General features: G+C 36.2%; 1 protein-coding gene across 1 annotated transcript in view; it reads right to left on the bottom strand.

The window, feature by feature from the left end:
• Positions 1-206: 206 nt before the first annotated feature.
• LOC101889818 (cadherin-23) overlaps positions 207-21,005 on the bottom strand; it is a 53,075-nt gene continuing 32,276 nt past the window's right edge. The window contains exons 3-8 of the mRNA XM_005184829.4: positions 12,313-12,677; positions 10,494-12,253; positions 5,667-7,281; positions 2,150-2,452; positions 957-2,089; positions 207-899 (exon numbers count right to left, since the gene is read on the bottom strand). Of these exons, the coding sequence (XP_005184886.2) occupies positions 776-899; positions 957-2,089; positions 2,150-2,452; positions 5,667-7,281; positions 10,494-12,253; positions 12,313-12,677 (5,300 nt within the window). The 3' untranslated portion in view covers positions 207-775. The remainder of the gene's footprint in view (positions 900-956; positions 2,090-2,149; positions 2,453-5,666; positions 7,282-10,493; positions 12,254-12,312; positions 12,678-21,005) is intronic.

The raw sequence follows: 21,005 nt of genomic DNA, 5'->3' as shown, positions 1-21,005 counted from the left end.
CCCCGCCCGACTTTTGACTTGTCCTTAGTGGTTTTATGTACCAAATATATTGGTAATGCAACAAAAATTAGTTTACATTACGGCTTATTAAGTTACTTTGCTCATGTGGCGCCCAAATTTTCGAAGAAGTCTAGAGTTAAAATAATATTCTCTATCCTCTGAGGGAACTAAAAATAAATGTTCATTTCACTTAAAATTTATTTTTTTTTTTTTAATTACAAAAAAGTAAAAATTATTTAAATCTACTCTCATTACACAAACATTTTTACAACTAAAGACTATTTGACATGTTTGAACATGATGAAGATGATGATTTCGTTGTCTAAAAAAATAGTAATTATTTTTAAATTATTTATAGAAAAATAAAATAAAGGGATGAAGCTTAAAACCTCTTATGAATCACATTTCAGAAAGTAAAGAAAAGAAGATGTCGTCTTTAAACTTAAAATTAAAACTAAGTGAAGAACATACCAATACATAAATAATTGCTATGTATGTGTAGAGTTCGTATTACATATCGTGTAAATGTAAATTACAAAGAAAAATCACAGGCATATTATATAACTAAATTGAGTTGCTTGAAATAATATGCGCAGTCTTTATGGCTATTTTTTCGTTTTTTTTGAAAAATTGCCAAAATTCAAAACACAAAGAATGTGAATTGAATGGAGGCATTTTCAAGGGATGCTAGGGGTGGCTAAAAAATGGATCTTAAACAACTAGAGCTTATTTGAGTTTGCTATATTTAACTAAAACTATGCCACATGACTGGATGCTACAATGGACCATAAATTGGTTCGGAATAGGGTAAATAGACTGTGGGTACACCAACTACCCCATAGGTTTCGGTGGTGGAAAGTGTGGCTTGCTGTAGGCTGCGTTTCGAGTGGATTTTGTATCTGCAAGGATAATGATAAATTAATATAAGTATTAAGTAATAATAAAATTCCACTCACTTCCTCCTCAGACAACAGGCCGTGCATGCCGTTATAATGGCCGCCAAACCAATGAAGCCAGCAATTATCACCAACCATGTACCCGGCGCCGACATATAGCTGGCCGCAGCAATGGGCTTGCGCACCGAACAGGGTTCTACCTCACTAACTCCATATTCTACATATATATCGAATAGTTCCCTCTTAAGCCAGGGTGAATCCATTAGTTTTTGCATTTCCATCATTGAGACGGCCGATCCATTCTTGAAGAGCTGGAAACATGAACTACTGGCTGAGAAATCCAAACTCAAATCGGCTCGAGCCAACACCTGGGTGTCCAGTAGATGTAAATCCAAACCAAGGGGTTTCAGTTTTTCCTTTACCATTTCTTGGAATGGCTTGATGATATTCTGTATCTCGCTGGGTGGCCGGGTGAAGACGAATTTCAGCAGGGACTTATCACGTATTACAAATATTTTCAAATTGTTGAAGGTGTGACGTTTCAATTTCTCCGAATTATTGGCTCTTATGCGCATATTGAAATAACCATCAACATAATCGGCAAAGGAACCACTTGTCCGTAACTCTCCCGTTCGATTGTTGAGACTGAATAAACTGTTCAGTGATGTGGTCTCAATTTGTTTCGTCCTCTTGTAGAATTGTGGTACAAATGTTACATTTTCAATGGTCAATTGAATGGGCCGCGCCTCGGCATCCAAATCTGTGGCATGTACGGTGGTGATTTTACTATCCACCGGAACATTGATTCGTATACCCACCGACATATCATTGTGTTCGAATTGTGGCAAATTATCATCGATATCCAGGATTTTGATCATCACTTGTCGTTGTGAGAGATCGAAACGATCATAGGTTTCACCCAAATACACGGAATCAGGTTCGCCCAGTTTAAGACATTTAATGGTCAGCGTGAAACTTTCATAGGCTTCACGATCCACCGGTTGATTTGTCTTTAGGATGGCCATGTTGTCCTCCGTCCTTTGGACGGTGAAAATATTCAACTCATTGCCCTCGGTAATAATGTATTCAATTGCTGCATTTTCCCCAATATCCTCATCCACGGCTGTGAAGTTGCCCACAATAGTGTCCTTCGGTTCCTCCTCCAGCAGCATCAACTCCAAGGGTCCTTCATCCTGAAAGGGCAAATAAATATTAATTTTGATTTTAATTATTTAAATCACGAATTTACTTACAATTTCCCTTACAAATCTCGGCTTGTGATCATCAACATCTAATACCTTAACCTGCAGCACCCTGGTTGCCGATTGTCTTGGTTGTCCATTGTCGTAGACCTCAAGTATTATATTATACATATCCTTCGATTCACGATCCAACACTTCAGTGGTTGTAATCAAACCTGAAGTTTCATCAATATTAAATGATTCAGCGTCTGAGGTGTCATCCAATATCCGATAGAATAAGGTGCCGGATGGTGTATTTGGGTCATCGGGATCTGTTGCACGTACTTGGAAGACAACCGTGCCAGCTGGTAAATTCTGAAAATATGTTTTTCAAAATTTGAATATCTAGTTTTGGAAGTCAGAATAAAGGAATAACACGCAAAAAAGCTGTAAGTTCGGCCGGGCCGAATTTTGAATACTGTCTACCATTTGGAACGAATTTGGCAATTTTCAAAAAATAAATTCCGTTAAAAATTCGGATTAAATCTTAAAAATGTGGAATGTAGCCATTAGTTAGGGTCTATACGACGATGTGGACCTGCAACTTTTGTCATAAGCCATTACATTATTCAAATGCGAAACTTAAAAAAATAAATCGGGGAATAATGTAGCGAAAATCATCAAAATACCGAATATAGGAAGGAACCATGGGGGCTATACCAAAACGTGGATCTGCACAGGCATTTTTCTGTTATAGGCTGTAGTATCCATTACGAACTTCAAATACCAAATTTGAAAAAATTGCTGTGAATAATGTCGCTAAAATCATCAAAATACAGAATATAGGGAGGTAGCGTTATATGGGGGCTATACCAAAACATGGACCTCCACAAACACTTTTCTCTCATAGGCTGTAGTATCCATTACGATACTATCTCTCTATCTTAAGCTGTAGTATCCATTTTGAACTTCAAATAACAAATTTGAAACGTTTGCGGCGAATAATGTCGCCTAAATCACCAAAATACCGAAAATAGGTAGGTACCATTATATGGGGGCTATACCAAAACGTGGACCTACATGACCCATTTTCAATACCAAAAGTCCTGCAGACATAATATACATTTGAGTAAAATTTTATTAACCTACTTCATTTCGTTCGGAAGCTAGAGTGATTTCCACAGACGGAAGGAATAACATAGAGTATATCTTTCGAAAAGAGATAAAGTAAAGATGTGTGCGAAATTGAATGTGAACTTTTTAAATAAAATATTTTCGGAGAGGGCCTAACCTGTCCACAAAGAACTAAAAAACATCAATCTACAGCTGATTTGGTTGAAAAATTTAAACTGAAAAGTCCAGAATACCGAAATCAAAAGGGGGCCATAACAAAAAGTGGACCAATATGAAAATTTTTAAACCAAGGATTCTGGAAGCAATGCAATTTTCCACGAAGGCCAGTTTTTGGGCGTAGGCGTGTGATAAAGCTGGGTTTTTGGAAAATCGTACTAAAACGGTACGAAATGTAAAAAAATGTACTAAAAATTGAATACTTTGTATTAGACAAACGGAATGAGCATGAATTCTGAAAATTTGCATAAGAGTCACTTGTGAAGTGCAGGATTGATGTATCAATAGGTTTTTGGAAATTCTAAATTACGAAAAGTTCTACAATTGTACTAAACTTCTGGTACCATTTGATATTATCTGAACGGATAAGGAATAAAACTTGAAATTTAGTATTAGAATTAAGGTTTGAAAATTAGTTTGATATATGAAATGTGTACTATATTTAAATGGGAAGTACTAAATGGTACTAAATTTAGTATTGAGCGAAGGAATAGATCTGAAATCCTAAACTTTGATATTGATATCACTGTTGGTGTCTGTGGTTAAGATATAGAGGTGGTTATGAAAATGTGTACCACATTGTATGGAAAGTACTAAATTTGGTAGTGGGTGTAAGGACATGGCTGTAATCCTCAAATTTAATGTTGAGGTCGCTCTTGGTATTTAGAATTGAGAATTCGATGTGGTTTTGGGAATGTGTACTATTATATATAAATAGTACTAAATTTGGTATTGGGTAAAGAAAAAGAGCTGAAATCCGGAAATTTGATATAGATGTGTGTCTGTAGTTAAGATATGGAGATGTTTTTGGATATGTGTACTATAATTTTACGAAAAGTACTAAAAGGTACTAAATTTGGTAGTGGCTGGAATCGACTAATTTAAAATTGAGGTTTCCCTTGGTTTCTAGAATTGAGAAATGGAGGCGGTTTTGGAAATGTGTGTCTTAACTGTACGAAAAGTACTTAATTGTACTATATTTGGCATTGGGATAGGGAATAGAGCTGGAATCCTTAAATATGATATTGAGGTCTCTTAGTACCTGGAATTGAGATGTGGAGACAGATTTGGAAATGTGTACCATAATTGTACGAAAAGTACCAAAAAGTACTAAATATGGAGGTGGTTGTGGAAATGTGTACTATAATTGTACGAAAAGTATTGAGTGGTGCTAAATTTTTTATTGGTTGAAGGGATAGAGCTGGAAGCCTGAAATGTTATATTGAGATCTCTCTTGGTGTCCGGAATTCAGATACTTAATAGTACTAAATTTGGTATTGATTAAAACAATGGAGCCGAAATCTTGAAATTTGATATGGATGCCACTCTTTATGTCGGTGGTTAAGATATGGAAGTGGTTTTGGAAATGCTCACTATAATTGAACGAAAAGTACTAAATGGTACTAGTTTATTTATTGGCGGAAGGGATAGGGCTGGAATCCTGAAATTTGACAATGAGGTATCTCTTGGCATCTGGGTTGATATATGGGATAGTTTCAGAAATGTGTACTACAAGTGGTATGAGAACATTTTGATATTTGGTGAACAGATAGTGCTTGAAATCTGAAATTTAGTATTAGGGTTGCTGTTCATGTGTAGTCTGAGCATATGGATGTGATTTCGGAAATATGTACTATAATTGTGCGAAAAGTATTAAACGGTACTACATTTTTGGCATTGGATGAAGGGATAGGAATAAAATTCTGAAATTTGATAATTAGATTACTGATCGTATCTGTGTTTGGGATTTGTTTGGTGGTTTCGGTGGTTTGAAAATCCGTCCTATATTTGTAAAGTAAAGTAAAGTACTAAATGGTAATAAACTTGATTCAATTTGGTATTAGATGAACAGATAATGTTTGAAATCTGAAATTTGGTATTAGGGTCGCTGATCATGTGTAGCCTGAACATTTGGAGGTGGTTTCGGGTATGTGTACTAATAATTGTACGAAAAGTACTGAATGATACTATATTGGTATTGGGCGAGGGGATAGAGATAAAATTCTGAAATTTGATATTTTGATTATTTATGGTATCTAAGATTTAACGGTGGTTGGAAAATGCGTTTTAAATTTCTACGGAAGGTACCAAATGTTACTAAATTTGGTATAGCGTAAAGGGATGGAGCTGGAATCTCGAAATTTGATATTGGGATCTCTGTTGGTATCTGGGATTTAAATATTTTTTTAATATGTATTGAAGAGAAATAGTAGAAGTAATGAACGCTCCCCCAACTTACCTCCGTCACATTGACCATTTGACCAATTTCGGGTTCTACAAAATAGGGTATACCATCGTTGGCACTAACATCACCGATGAAAATCACCACCCTCACATCACTGCTCAACGATTTCTGTTTCGGCAATTGATCGCCATTATCTTCGGCTCGTACACGAATCTGAAAAGGTTCTGAGCGACCTTTGCCTGTCAGCTCCCTTTTCGTTTTAATTTCTCCAGTCATTTTGTTGATTTTAAAATAGCCATTTACTTCACCTTCATCGATAATTTCATAATGGACTTCACCTCCGGGTCCATCATCTAAATCGGTGGCCAGCAGTTTAATGACAAATGTATCGGTTGGAGCATTTTCCGGTATAACGGTGGTATATTCCTCCAAACTCCACACGGGAGCATTATCATTGACATCCAACACATCGATGGTGAGATCCACCAAACTTTGTTTCGAATCTGTGGGACGACCGGGTGAGTCCTCCGCCTTTACTTGCAGTTTTATGCGCGGTGTACGTTCCCGATCCACAGTTTGATTCGGAGCGATGATGATTTCTCCCGTCTGCGAGTTGATTTCAAATAAATGAGAATTCTCTCCATACAGTGAATAGGATATTTTGTGATAACCCAAACGTTCATCACGTTCCGTCAAAGCGGCATCCTTGTCCGTGGCCTTGACTTGTATAACCTTTGTGGGATGTTGTTTGTTCTCGACAATGGAAGTGTGATAGGACTCTTCCTCAAATATGGGACTATTGTCGTTGACATTTTGCACGGTGACATTGACCAAGGTTACAGTGCTGCGCTGTAAATCGGGAGCATTGGCCTTGACTTGGAACTCGAATTGGGTTTGTCCCTCCTGTAGGGCTTCATAGTCTAGGCGTTTACGTAGACTCACTTCACCGGAATGTTCGTGCAAATGGAAATATTCCAATTCTTTGGGTTCCACCAATTCAAAACTTAAAATGGGTAACTTCGTTACTGGGTCATTGGCTTGCAGGGTAAAGAGGGTGCTATCAATGGGCATTTCTTCCATTATGTTGATGTGCACAATCGGCTTGGAACTGGACCAGCCTTTGTTGGTGAATACGGGATTGGTGTCCTTAAAGGATTGCACATAAATTGTCACCTCTGTGGTATCGATTTGACCCTCTGGATCCACTTCGGCATTGAGGTCTTTTACCTCAATGGGTAAAATTATCACAGCCGCCTCATCGTGACTCAGCTTCCCATTGACATAAATAACACCCTTGACAGGGTCAATTCGAAAAGCTTCTTCCACATTGTATTTGCTGCGATTGGTGATGCTAACGCCAGCCTTGGATGTTGCCTTCACGGGCGATTTAATGGTGTAGTTCAATTTGGAATTGAGATCTTTGTCGATGGCACGAACTTTGAGAACCGTTTCGCCAATTTCGGTACGTTCCGAAACATAGGCAACATAGCTATGTTGTTCGAATTTCGGTTTCTCATCATTGATATCCTTGACATTGACATACACCGTGGTTGTAGCCGTCTCTGGAATGGGTAGTCCCGAATCAACGGCATTTACTGTGATTTCAAAACTATCCATATTTGAATCACGATCCAAGCGGGCCTGAGGGGATACCGTGATGAGGCCAGTTCTGGAAAAAGGGAAAAAATTAGAAATTATTAAAAATCTTGATATATAAAATGGAAATAAAGGAATCAAGAATAACGGCGGATATTTCAGCTGGGTAGAATATTTTAAAACCTCAACCGTGAGGAAGCCTAAATTGGAAAGAAATCGGTTAGAAAATGTGGCTACGGATACCAAAATGCCTAAAATCTAACAGATCCGTTATATGAGTTGTGGGCTTGTGATATGTAGGTTTTGGAAATATGTACTAAAAAAGTACGAAGAGTACTAAATGGTATGAAATTTGTTATTTGTGGAAAGGATTGGGCTGAGAAGGGTTGATATAAGGAAGTGCTTTTGAAAATGTTTACTAAGTGTAAGATTGGTACTAAATGGTACTAAAATTGGAGCTAGAAATTAGAAATATTGGTATTGAGGTCATCGCTGATATACGTACTAAAAATTTAGTAAATGGTACTAAAAGTAGTATTTGGTGATGGAATAGAGTTGAAAATCTAAAATTTTATATTTGGATCATTTTTTGTTCGTTGGGTTTGATATATGGAAATGGTTTTGGAAACGCGTACTACTTTGGAAACAAAGGGTTTTTGGAATTCGTAGCTGCCTGAAGGGTACGAAAAGTACTAAAAATTAAATACCGTGTATTGGACAACGGAATTAAATAGAATTGTGAAATTTGGAAAGAGAGCCAAAGCTGGAGAGCAGGATATATGTACCAATGGGTTTTGGAAATTCTAACTGTAATGTTACGAAAAGTTCTGAAATGGTACTAATGGTACTGGTTATGTGAACGGTGAGAGGTAAAAACTTGAAATTTGGAATTGGAATCAGAGTTGGGGAGTAGTATAGATGTAAATAGGTAGTTTCGGAAGTGGCTACTCATGTATATGAAGAGTACGAAACGGTACTTAATTTGAAACCATGTGAATTTGCAAGAACAAGAATCTGAAATTTGGTATTAGGATCGTTGGCGGAGTGTAGGATTGGAATATGGAAGCAGCTTTCCAAATCTGTACCTATGTGAATTAAAATTACTAAATTTGGTACAATTAGGATTTGGGCGAACCAATAGATTTGGAATTCTCAATTTGGAAATAAGTTTACAATTGCATTGCAGGATTTTGGGTATGTAGAAGAAATTCGTACTTATGTGTACTAAATGGTACAACATTTAGTACACTTAAAATTTTAGGAGAACCGGTAGAATTGGAATAATGTAAATTGGATATAAGATATCTAATACATGTATTCAGTTATGGGAATTTGTACTTATGTGTATTAGATGGTACTAAATTTGGTACAATTTGCATTTGGCTGAACCAATATAGCTTGTATCCTGAAATTTAAAAGTAGGATTACTGTCGGATTGATATATACAGGAAGTTTTGGAAATGTGTACTTATGTGCACTACATGGTACTTAATTTTGTACAATTTGTATTTGGCCTAAACGATAAGAGTTGAATCCGGAAATTTGTCATTGGGATTACTGTGGGAGTGTAGGTTTGGGCTGGAATCCTGAAATTGGAAAATAAAATTTCCATTGGATTGTTTGATGTAGGTTTTTATGGGAATTTGTACTAATGTTTACTAAATGGTGCTAAATTTAGTAGAAATTGGAATTTTGATGAACCGATAGACTTGGAAATCTGAAATTTGGAAATAGAGTCACTGTGTACCAATGGATTTTAAAAATTTTAACTTTAAGGTTACGAAAAGTTCTAAAAAGGTACCACACTTCAAAAATTGTACTATTTGGTATTATGAGTAGGGTTAAAACCTTGAAATTCGGTATGAGAACGAGCTTAGAAAGTAAGTTTGATATATTAAGTTGATTTTGGAAATGGGTACTGCAAATGCACGAAAAGTACTAAATAGTACTATATTTGGTACAATTTGGTATTGGGTAAACATATAGTAGTTGCAGTGTAAAATTTGGTATTAAGTCTTAGGTATTAAGCTGTTCATGTATAGCCTGGACATATGGAGATGGTTTTGAACAAGTGTATTATGATTGTACGAAAAGTACTGAATAGTACTAAACCTGATCTTGAGCGAAGGGATAGAGATAATATTCTGAAATCTCATATATATAGATTACTGATGGTATTTGTGTTTAATATTTGACGCTGGTTTGAAAATGTGTCCTTTATTAGTACGAAATGTACTAAATTGAACTAAAATTGGTATTGGATGAAGGGTTAGGGCTGGAATCTTCAAATTTGATATTGAGGCCTCTTTTGGTATCTGAACTTGAGATATGTTCGAATAGTTCTAAATGGTACTAATTTGGAATCACTGTTTGTGTCTAGTTGGAGAAATGTAGATTGCATGCGTACTAAATGTTACTAAACTTGGTATTGGGTGAATGGATAGGGTTGGAATCCTCAAATTTTGTTATTGAGGCCTCTCTGGGTATCTGGGATTGAAATATGGTATTGGTTTTGGAAATGTGTACTATAATTGTACATAAAGTACTGAGAGGTATAGGATTGGGTCTTGGGTGAAGGGTAGAGTTAGAGTCCTAGAATTTGATGTTGAGGACACTGTTGGTATCTGAGATTGAGGTATCGGGGTGGTTGTGGAAGTATGTACTATAATTCTACGAAAAGTACTATATAGTACAATGAGTGGAGGAATAGGGCTGAAATCCTGAAATTTGACATATATGTCAGTGTTGTTGCCTGTGGTTGAGACATGGAACTGGCTTCGGAAATGTGTATTAAATTTGTACTAAATGTTGTTAATGGGGGCACTAAAGAGCTGAAATCATGAAATTTAATATTAACGTCACTTTTGGTATCTGAGGTTGAGATATGGAGATTGTTTGGAGGTAGCTTTGAAAATGTCTACCATATTTGTTACAAAATTCCTAAATTGTACTTATGGTGGACCGCATATGGTGTCTAGGATGAAGAGATGTTACTAAATTTGGCATTGAGTGTAGGGATGGAACTTAAAATCGGAAATATGTTATTGAGGTCACTGTTGGTTTCTATGGTATTCCTATAGAGATAGGAAAATTTAGTAGAAAATATGAAGTTTTGATTAAAAATTTTGGTCTAACGGGAAAATTGTGCAGTTTGAGTGCTAAAAAGACCTACCACGAATTCTTGGAACGAATCTAAATTTTAAGGTGGACTTTTCGCTGACAAGGTAGCGGGAACTTCCTTGTATTTACATAAAAGGAACAAAAATGTTGCTAATTTATACTCACATTTCATCAATTTCAAAATTATCATTGGCTCCGACAATGCGATAACGCAGCAAACTATCTAAGCCATCGGGATCGTGGGCCTTGACCATGGTCACATTATGTCCAGCTGGAGCATTTTCAGGTATCGAGACACGATAGCTTGGCGGCCCCAACACCGGTACATTTTCTATATTCTGAAAGTGACCCTTAAATATAGGCCGTTGATTTCCAGAAATACCCACTCTTACAAACACCTTCGTGGTGTTCATCAATGGTGGCACACCAAAATCTGTTGCCGACACAACCAATTCATATTCACCCTTTTCCGTGTCCATGGAACGGGCAGTTTTTTGCAAAACGATTTCACCCGTTTCCTCATTTATGCTGAATACATTTCCCGAAATGCTGTTCTCCGAAACAATGGCATAACGAATTTTACCACCACCCTGGGTGGGTCCATCGGAATCGGTGGCCCTCAGATAGAACTGAGGTTCAAAGTGACTGGTGCCCTCGCGTATGGTTCGTGAATATTCCGTCTGTTCAAACTGTGGATAATTGTCATTGACATCAATGACCTCAACATAGACCTGGGCATTTGCTTCCCTGCCACCACCATCTTCGGCCACCACAGATAAGCTGTAGCTATTTTGTTTTTCATAGTCCAAAGGTTTTTTGACGTAAAATCCTCCGGTAAGGGGATCGGTGTAGAAATACTCGGCCCCAAAGCCCTTGAGGTAATAGGTAATTAAACCATATCCATCAGAATCCTTGTCTGTGGCACGAACTACACCAATTTGGGTGCCCTCGGTTAGATTTTCCGCAGCCAAAAAGCGATAACTGTTCTGTTCAAATATTGGCGGATTGTCATTGACATCTGTTAGCTGGACATTTATGCGGGCCTTGGACTTCTCTTCACCATTTACCAGCGCCAAAATATCAAAGGAGAATTCTCGTAATTCCTCATCCAGGACATCGTAATCAAGTCGCGAAGAATTTGTTACTTTCACCACAATCGGCGTCCGCCCCTGGGCTTCAGTGGGACTGACAGCAAAGGTATTTTCGGCATTCTTGACATTTTTCAAAATCAACGAATAACGGCTGTTGTTGCCCATGTCCCGATCATCGACAATGACCGTTAAGCCCGGCAATGGCATACCATTTCCAAGATTTTCGGCAATTGAAATATTAAAGGTATCACCATTGAATTCTGGAATATGATCATCCACATCATTGACCACAATGGTAATTTGGGTCGTGGAGAAGTCATCCGTGGGATTTCCGTCCACCAATTCCGTGGCTCTTACACTCAGTACATAGACTCCTCCATTTTGCAAAATTTCGGGATTTTCACGATCCAATGGTAGACCTGTGGTCTTCAATATGGCAGTACCTTCCTTGGGATCCCCAAAAGGCATCAAATCAAAATGGCCCATCTCATCATCCTCTAGGGTGAGTAAAATATCTCTGGGTATCCCGACATCGCCGTCAATGGCTTTTATGGTTAAAACGCTAACTCCAGCCGGTGTGTTCTCATCTATGGTTGCCGAGTAGGGGGCATTTGTGAAAATCGGCAATTGATCTTGGATGTCGAGCACAGTTATGGAAACAGTGGCCTCAGAGGAAAGGCGATTTTCCACCGCACCATCTGTGGCCGATATTGTCATGATATAATTCGGGCGACTTTCATAGTCCAGGGGCTGTTTGACCACTACTCGGGCTGTGTAATTACCATCGGAATTTTTCTCAGCCTGGACATCAAAGGTGTCACATATATCATTTTCCTAAAACGAAAGGGATTTTTAAATACTAATTTTAATTTATATTTCAAATTAAAACTCACTTCCACACATTTGACCTCCAATTCCGCATTGACGCCAATATCCCGATCAATAACAATAATTTTCGGCTCAATTTCCAGCTCGGAGCCCACCGCCAAATCCTCACTAACACTGGCCAAATAAGGACGTCCCACAAACGTTGGCTGATTGTCATTGTAGTCCCGCACAGGTATTACCCTGCGCAGTGACACCGTATTCGGTTCGGTATTGTAGACACCTTCATCGGTTATACTGATGATGACCTCAATGGTGTCTTGTGATTCACGATCCAGTTCCTGACGTAATCGCACCACACCCGTATCACGATCGACAGAAAAAACTGGACCTGAGATACTGTATTTCAGGCGGCTACCTTCCGGATCAATACCTGTTTTGCAAAAAGAGGAGAGGAAGAAGACAAAATAAATACATTAATTGAATGTGTGGTAATAATTGGTTTGTGGTTTAAAATAATGGCAAAAAGAACAATTGGAGAATTGTTTGAACTACTTTTCGGAAATGCTGTTTTGTTGACAAATAAATATTAAATGACAATGAGTTTTAAAAACAAAAACAAAAAAAATTACAAATTGAACGAATTCTCTTGGTGTGTTATGAAAGTAATTTTAAAGTCATGACTGTGAACTTTATCAGACCACAAATCTGTGTATATTTGGTTAGTCATTGATGTTCTCTGTGATAAGAGAACAGATTATGTTTCGGTAAACTTCCTAGGAAAGATGACGTTAATGCCAAGGTTTATATGTACAGGGTGAGATAAAAAACTGCAACAAAGTCAAACGACATAACTTTAATTTTTTTTTTTTTTAATTTTATTGAATGAAAGCAAAAAATGTCGGAAATATCATCAAATTTTAGAATAAGTTTTGATTTGTTTGAATTAGTCACCTTTGGCACGAATTATGGCCTTTAAACGGAGTGGCTTTTAAAGAGTACGTATGTACCAGTACGTGAACCAATATGATATTTTTTTTTGCTGGTAGCGTTTCTACATAGCATGAACTCCATATATTAAAATTTTGCCAAATTGATTGGAAAATGTGTCTTAATCTTAAAAACAAACCTCGAAGTCAGGATTTACCTTTATATAGGGACTATATGAAAACGTGAACCGACATGACAAATTTTTTTAATCCATAATTCTTGAAGTAATCCTAAAGGGCTAAGTACATAAGAAGCTTGAAGTCATGGCTAGGCATATTTTGTGACATTTCACAAAGGGATTACAGAGCCGCACTAAAATCCAGCCGTCGTTTTCCATTATAATTTGACATTAATATGCCTAGCCATGACTTCAAGCTTCTTATGTACCTAGCCCTTAAGTTCTCTATAAAATGTCAAAGCTAATATTTAATGTTGTAAAATGTTTCCCAAAATTTTGGGTCCCCTCGTTTTAGATTTCGATATACAAACCGAGTATTATAAAATTCACTTGGAATTTTCCACAACCTCAGGATGGTGTTTGGTAGAGAATTAGAAAAAGTTACAAGTTAGTCAAAAATAAATGAGTTTTTATACCCTCCACCATAGTATGGAGGGTATATTAAGTTTGTCATTCCGTTTGTAACACTTCGATATAGACCTTTTTGACCCCACAAAGTACACATATTCTTGATCAGCATAAAATTCTATGTCGATTTAGCTATGTCTGTCCGTCTGTGGAAATCACTCTAGCTTCCAAACGAAATGAAGTATGTTGATAAAAATAATCTCAAATGTGTATTATGTCTGCAGGACTTTTGGTATTGAAAATGGGCCATGTAGGTCCACGTCTTCGTATAGCCCCCATATAACGCATATAACGCGACATTATTTACCGGAATTGTTTCTAAATTGGTTTTTGAAGTTCGTAATGGATACTACAGCCTAAGACAAAAAATTGTTTCTGCAGGTCCACATCTTTGTATAGTCCCTATATAACGGTAACTCCCGATATTCGGTACTTTGAGGATTTTAGCGACATTATTTACCGGAACTATTTAAAATTTGGTATTTGGAGTTCGTAAGGAATACTACAGGCTATAACCGAAAATTGTCTGTGCAGGTCCATGTCTTCGTTTAGCCCCCATATAACGGTACCTCCCGATATTCGGTATTTTGATGATTTTTAGCGACATTATTTACCGAAATTGTTTCAAATAGTAGTAGATACTACAGCGTAAGACAGAAAATCGGCCATTTAGGTCCACGTCTTCGTATAGCCCCCATATAACAGTACCTCCCAATATTCGGTATTTTGACGATTTTAGCGACATTATTTACCGAAAATGTTTCAAATTTCGCATTTGAAGTTCGTAATGTATACTACAGCTTATGACAGAAAATTGTCTATGCAGGTCCACGTTTTATAACCCCCATGGTACCTCCCTATATTCGGTATTAGCTACATTATAAAGATATTTTTTTAAGTTTCGCATTTGAATATTGTAATGTTTTATGACAAAATTTACCTATGCAGGTTCACGTCGTCGTATAGACCCTAATATACGGCTACTTTCGGTATTTATAAGATTTTAGCAGAATTTTTAACGGATTTTATTTTTTTGAAAATTGCCAAATTTGTTCCAAATGGTGGAGGGTATTCAAAGTTCGGTATTTCTTATTTCGACACTTTCCCTAAAAAGTAAAATATTATAGGAAATTTTGGCTCGTCCCATCTAAAGGGTCTTTTTGAAAATATCAAGAAAAAACGTCCAGAGAGTCTCCTTTGTTGACTCGCTTTAGTTTTACAATTTTCAACCAAAATAATCCTCGTATAATTATCAGTAATATTGGCGACCTTTTGCCGAACACTTCCAAACGTTCTAACAAGTACTGCCACCTAAATATGGTATAAAAAACTTATGCTAATTTAACTTGTTATTTTCTTGAATATCCATATCCGATATGTCTCACATTTTATGCCTAAATGATACTGAGACTTTCTACTCTCAAAAATGAAAACACAATGTGTTCGTCTCCAATACGCAAATACCACCTATATATGCATATTACATTTGACCCATTTAATTAATATTCAAAATCTCACTAATTTTAAGTAAATTTTTTTCGTTTAATTCTTAATGACCCGCAAAGACGACGGACGCCAACACTTTATGTGTTAATTTGTTTACAACGCCTGCAATTTTATCATTCAAAATATTTTTAAATGGCCGAAAAAAGAATTCATAACAGCAGAAACCTGTTAAATTTCATGCTCCACGAAGCGTCTATGGTTAAGTGACTGGCAAGCCGACAAATGTTGTTGAAACATTCACAATTCATAATGCGAAGTAAATACATAATTAAGTTCCGCCGTAGATGGGGCTACGCACATAGAACGAATGTAAGTGGACCAACAAATAAATATCTAATTTTAAGGCATATGGGGGTGAAACAGCAGTTTTCACATCTTACGGAACATTAAATGCAGGTAGCGTAAAATTTTCACCTTGAAAAGTAGGGTATATTAACTTTGTCATTCCGACCCTTTAAAATATATATATTCATAGTCAGCAAAAAATTCTAATTCGATTTAACGATGTCCGTCTTTATGTTGAAATCACAATACAGCCCACATTATTTGACGTAGAGCGTCAAAATTTAGCAGAACAATTTATATTGTGTCTAGAATGGTTGGTATTGAAAATGTGATATATCGGTCCACGTTGTGGTATATTCTTTATATAACGGTTCCTGTCGATAATCGGGATTTTTATGATTTTCGCAACATTTTTTCATGGATTTGTCTTAAAATTAGTATTTGTAGGTCATAATGGGTTCTAGCTCCGGTGGCGATGTATATGTCCACGTATGTATGTATAGGTCCACGTATAGGTCACGTTTTTGTATAGCCCTCATATAACGGTACACCCCGATATTCGCTATTTAGATGATTTTTTGCCCTATTTTTCTGCGGATTTGTTTAAGAATTGGTATTTGTAGTTAGAAACAAGTTCTGACTCTGGTGGCGCAAAAGGATATATATAGGTCCACGTTTTTTGTATAGACCCCATATAACGGTACTTCCCAATATTCGCTATTTCGATAATTTTTACCACATTTTTCCAAGGATTTGTCTAAGAATTGGTATTTGTAGGTCATAATGGGTTCTAACTCCGGGGGCGTAACATTGTATGCAAAGGTCCACGTTTTCGTATAGCTCCCATGTAACGATACCTCCCGATATTCGCTATTTTGATGATTTTTTGACACATTTTTCCGCTGATTTGTCTAAAATTGGTATTTGGTATAATAGGTTCTAGCTCCAGCGGCAGGACATTGAAAATTTAGGTCCACGTTTTCCTATAGCGCACATGTAACACTATTCACAGATATTCGGTATTTTGATAATCCTAGTCACATTTACCCAAATGAAATTGTTTCAAATTTGGTATTTAAGAAGATTTGGTAGGTGACAATCCTTGAAGTATAAAATTGTCGTTTTGGTATAGCCCCCACTTAACGGTACCTCCCGATATTTGGTATTTTGATGATTTTAGCGACATTATTCACACGAATTGCTTCAAATTTGGTATTTGAAGTTCGTAATGGATACTACAGCCTAAGATAGAAAATTGTCTGTGCTGGTCCACGCCATCTTATAGCCCCCTTATAACGATACCTCCCGATATTCGGTATTTTGTTGATTTTAGCGACATTATTCACCGGAATTGTTTCAAATTTATTATTTGGAGTTCGTAATGGATAGTACAACCTATAACAGGTGCAGGTCCACGTCTTCGTATAGCAACAATGTAACGGTACCTCCCTATTTTCGGTATTTTGATGATTTTAGCCCTTTGAATATTGTAATGGCTTATGACAAAAATTGCTAATGCAGGCCCACGTCGTCGTATAGACCCTAATATAACGGCTACATTCGGTGGTTTTAAAGTTTTAACAGAATTTTAAATGGATTTTATTTTTTTAAACATTTTTTTTTTAAGTTTCGCATTTGAATATTGTAATGGCTTATTACAAAAATTGTCAATGCAGGCCCAGGTCGTCGTATAGACCCTAATATACGGCTACATTCGGTATTTTTAAGATTTTAACAAAATTTTTAAAGGATTTTATTTTTTTCTTTTTGAAAATTGCCAAATTTGTACCAAATGGTGGAGAGTATTCAAAGTACGGTCCGGCCGAACTTACAGCTTTTTTAATTGTTGTTATTTATAATAGAACTAGAAAAATCCCCCCTTCTTTGTTGCTGACCACTATAATATTCAGTGGCAGAAAATTATGTATGCAGGTATATATAGCCCCTTCTGTATTCGATATTTTGATGGTTTCAGCAACATTATTCACTGGACTTTTTCAAGTTTCGTATTTAAATATTGCAATGGCTTATGACAAAACCACGTCTATATTCGGTATTTTGGAGATTTTAACGGATTTTATTTTTTTGAAAATTGCCAAATTCGTTCAAAATAGTGGAGGGTATTCAAAGATCGGTCCGGCCGAACTTACAGCTCTTTTACTTGTTTTTTTTTATGTTTTGGAAGTTAGAGTTAATTTTATAAAAAAAAAAAATAACTTTTGGCAAACTAAACCTCTTAAGAAAATTTTTTGCACCTTAAAAATGTACATGCACGTGTCTTAAGAATCCGAAATATCTATAGTTTGTAGATTTGTTAAGAGCAAATATAAAACATTCTCTTTGTGTTTTGTTTTCTGTTAAAAATATTTTTTTAGAATCAATTAAAATTTTTACGTTGATCCAAAGTATTTGATTTTTTTACAGAGATGCATACGAAAAAGCAGCTTATATTATATGTATCATTATACTGAAGACGTTATCAAATGACAAAAGATGATTTTCTACTATATTAACAAATACATAATATTAACAAATTATACGAAACAATTCGCATAACATTTTTTTATTCAAAACTATTATGAAAAAAGTCCACACTTCTTTGTTTTACAAAGAAAAAGCTGAACAGTTAACCAAATTAAAATCCCCATTATTTGAAAGATGACAAAAATTTCATTATTTCAACAAATTTGAATGCGCTCCACAACAAAAGAAACCAACTCCAAACAAAACTTCAGATTTGTTCAACTGGCATCAAGTTGAATGTCAATGCCTTCGCCATCATCGTCGTGAATAAATTACGAAAGCATTTGTAGAAGTCAGATTCAAGAAGAAGAAGAAATGTTCAAGTCTCTCGGTTAGCCGGCTGGATGAATGCTTTAAATGAGCCCCCCACAAGCGGGATAAATACTAACAATTGTTGCTATTACTTCTTGCTCACTAGTCTGGTTGTACTGGCATCGTCAAGTCTGTCCGTATCTTCTCAACATCCAAAGTGCAAAAATGAACCACAAACGTTGGCTGGTAGACAACGGAATTGAAGAAACCCACTTTTCAAATAACCCAGTTTCCATGGTTGTGTTTCATCTGTTTTTCTTTTCACAGAGTAGTGAATGACTGACGTACAAGAGACAAGGCAAACAATTGATACGAATAAAATAAAAAAATGAGATCGTGTTGTGGCAAAATTGAAAGACATGAAATTAGTTTTAAATTGAAATACTGAATTAATTATAGAACTAAGAAAACATCTTCCAGGAATTTATAGAAAATCGGACGATGTTAATATCAACGTTAATAACACTGTACAAAACTAATTATAAAAAAGCCCAGTAAATTCTGAAAGTAAAAATAAAGGGTTTGAAATTTTACATCGCAAAGTAACCAAAATAGAGCAGGCAAATTCCCGCATCACTAATAACAATATGAGTATTGTTTTATTTGATAGTGTAACCCCAAGTGAGACACCAAAGAAGACTTTTTGGTCTTTTTCAATTACGGTGAAAAACAGCATTAAAAAAATTCATAAAATTCTACTGTGGATTTTAGAATACATACATTAAACCTCAAAATCTTATTTAATATCCTGGCATTCTTAGAAATATTAAAATAAATATTAAAAAACGCAGTTTGGGGTTAAAGCCCCATGAAAAGTTTAAATACAAATGATCATTTTAGAAACCTTAAGTTACAGACAGAACAATTCTCCATCAAATTTTCACCACCATACACCAACGAAAAGAAATCTTTGTCTCCATTATATATCTAGAAAATATTTTATTTTTTTTTTTATAAATTTTTTCTCTGTATTTTTTCGAGTTAATACATAAAGGTATTGCAAAATACGAAAATAAATTTCTACGCCTTAAGACGTCACCTAAAAGCTAACTCGATTGGAAGATATGGTCACAATTATCGCAATAACTAAAGTCAGGCAATATCCTATTATTAGGGCTGTACCAAAACGTGGATCTAAAACGATAACTATTTGCGTGTTGAGTTTTTACACAACAAAAACTCAAAATAACAAAATTTGGCGAAATTAAATGGAAAATATGACAAAAGGTGGCTAACCCTTATGAACTATGGAAAAAATCGAGCAAACGTGACAAATTTTTTAAACGAGTGATTGTTGAAGACATCCTTAGCTTTCTATAAAATTGCCATATAGAGGTGTTGCAAAATATATCTCAAAATAGTTTGGGTCTTTTTATACCCTCCACCATACTATGGAGGGTATATTAACTTTGTCATTCCGTTTGTAACTCCTCGAAATACTCATGTCAGGCCCAACAAAGTATATATATTCTTGATCTGCGTAAAATTCTAAGTCGATTTAGCGATGTCCGTCTGTCTGTCTGTCTGTCCGTCTGTCTGTCCGTCTGTCTGTCTGTCTGTTGTAATCACGCTATCTTTCGAATGAATTAAGATAGATGGCTAAAATTTTGCACACATGTTTATTTTTCCAGTAGGCAGGTTAAGTTCGTAAATGGGTCATGTAGGTCCACGTTTTCATATAGCCCACATATAACGGTACCTCCCTATATTCGGTATTTTGATGATTTTGGGGACATTTTTCACTGGCATTGTTTCAAATTTGGTATTTGAAGTTCAAAATGGATACTTCACCCTAAGACAGAAAATTGTCTGTGCAGGTCCACGTCTTCGTATAGCCCCCATATATCAGTACCTCCCTATATTCGGTATTTTCATGATTTTAGTGACATTATTCACCGGAATTGTTTGAAAATTGGTATTTAAAGTTCGTAATGAATACTACAGTCTAAGATAGAAAATTGTCTGTGCAAGTCCATGTCTTCGTATAGCCCCCATATAACGGTACCTCCTGATATTCGGTATTTTGGTGATTTTAACGACATTATTCACGGGAATTGTTTCAAATTTGGTACTTGAAGCTCAAAATGGATACTACACCCTAAGACAGAAAATTGTCTGTGCAGGTCCAGGTCTTCGTATAGCCCCCATATAACTGTACCTCCCTATATTCGGTATTTTGATGATTTTAGCGACATTAGTCACCGGAATTGTTTCGAAATTGGTGTTTGAAGTTCGTAATGAATACTACAGTCTGTGACAGAAAATTGTCTGTGCGGGTCCAGGTCTTCGTATAGGCCCCATATATCAGTACCTCCCCATATTCGGTATTTTGACGATTTTAGGTACAATACCCACCGAAATTGTTTCAAATGTGGTATTTGAAGTTCGTAATGGATGCTACAGCCTGTGACAAAAAATTGTCTATGCTGGTCCAGGTCTTTGCACAGCTCCAATTTAACGGCACCTCCTTATATACGATATTTTGGTGATTATAGCTACATTATTCACCGCTTATGACAAACAATGCCTATGTATGTCCACGTCGTATAGACCCCAATA

This window comes from Musca domestica, unplaced genomic scaffold, assembly GCF_030504385.1.
Source record: "Musca domestica strain aabys unplaced genomic scaffold, Musca_domestica.polishedcontigs.V.1.1 36, whole genome shotgun sequence".
NCBI classification, from domain to species: domain Eukaryota; kingdom Metazoa; phylum Arthropoda; class Insecta; order Diptera; family Muscidae; genus Musca; species Musca domestica.
The sequence above is the reverse complement of the archived record's forward strand: the minus strand, read 5'-3'. Positions and strand labels throughout refer to the sequence as shown.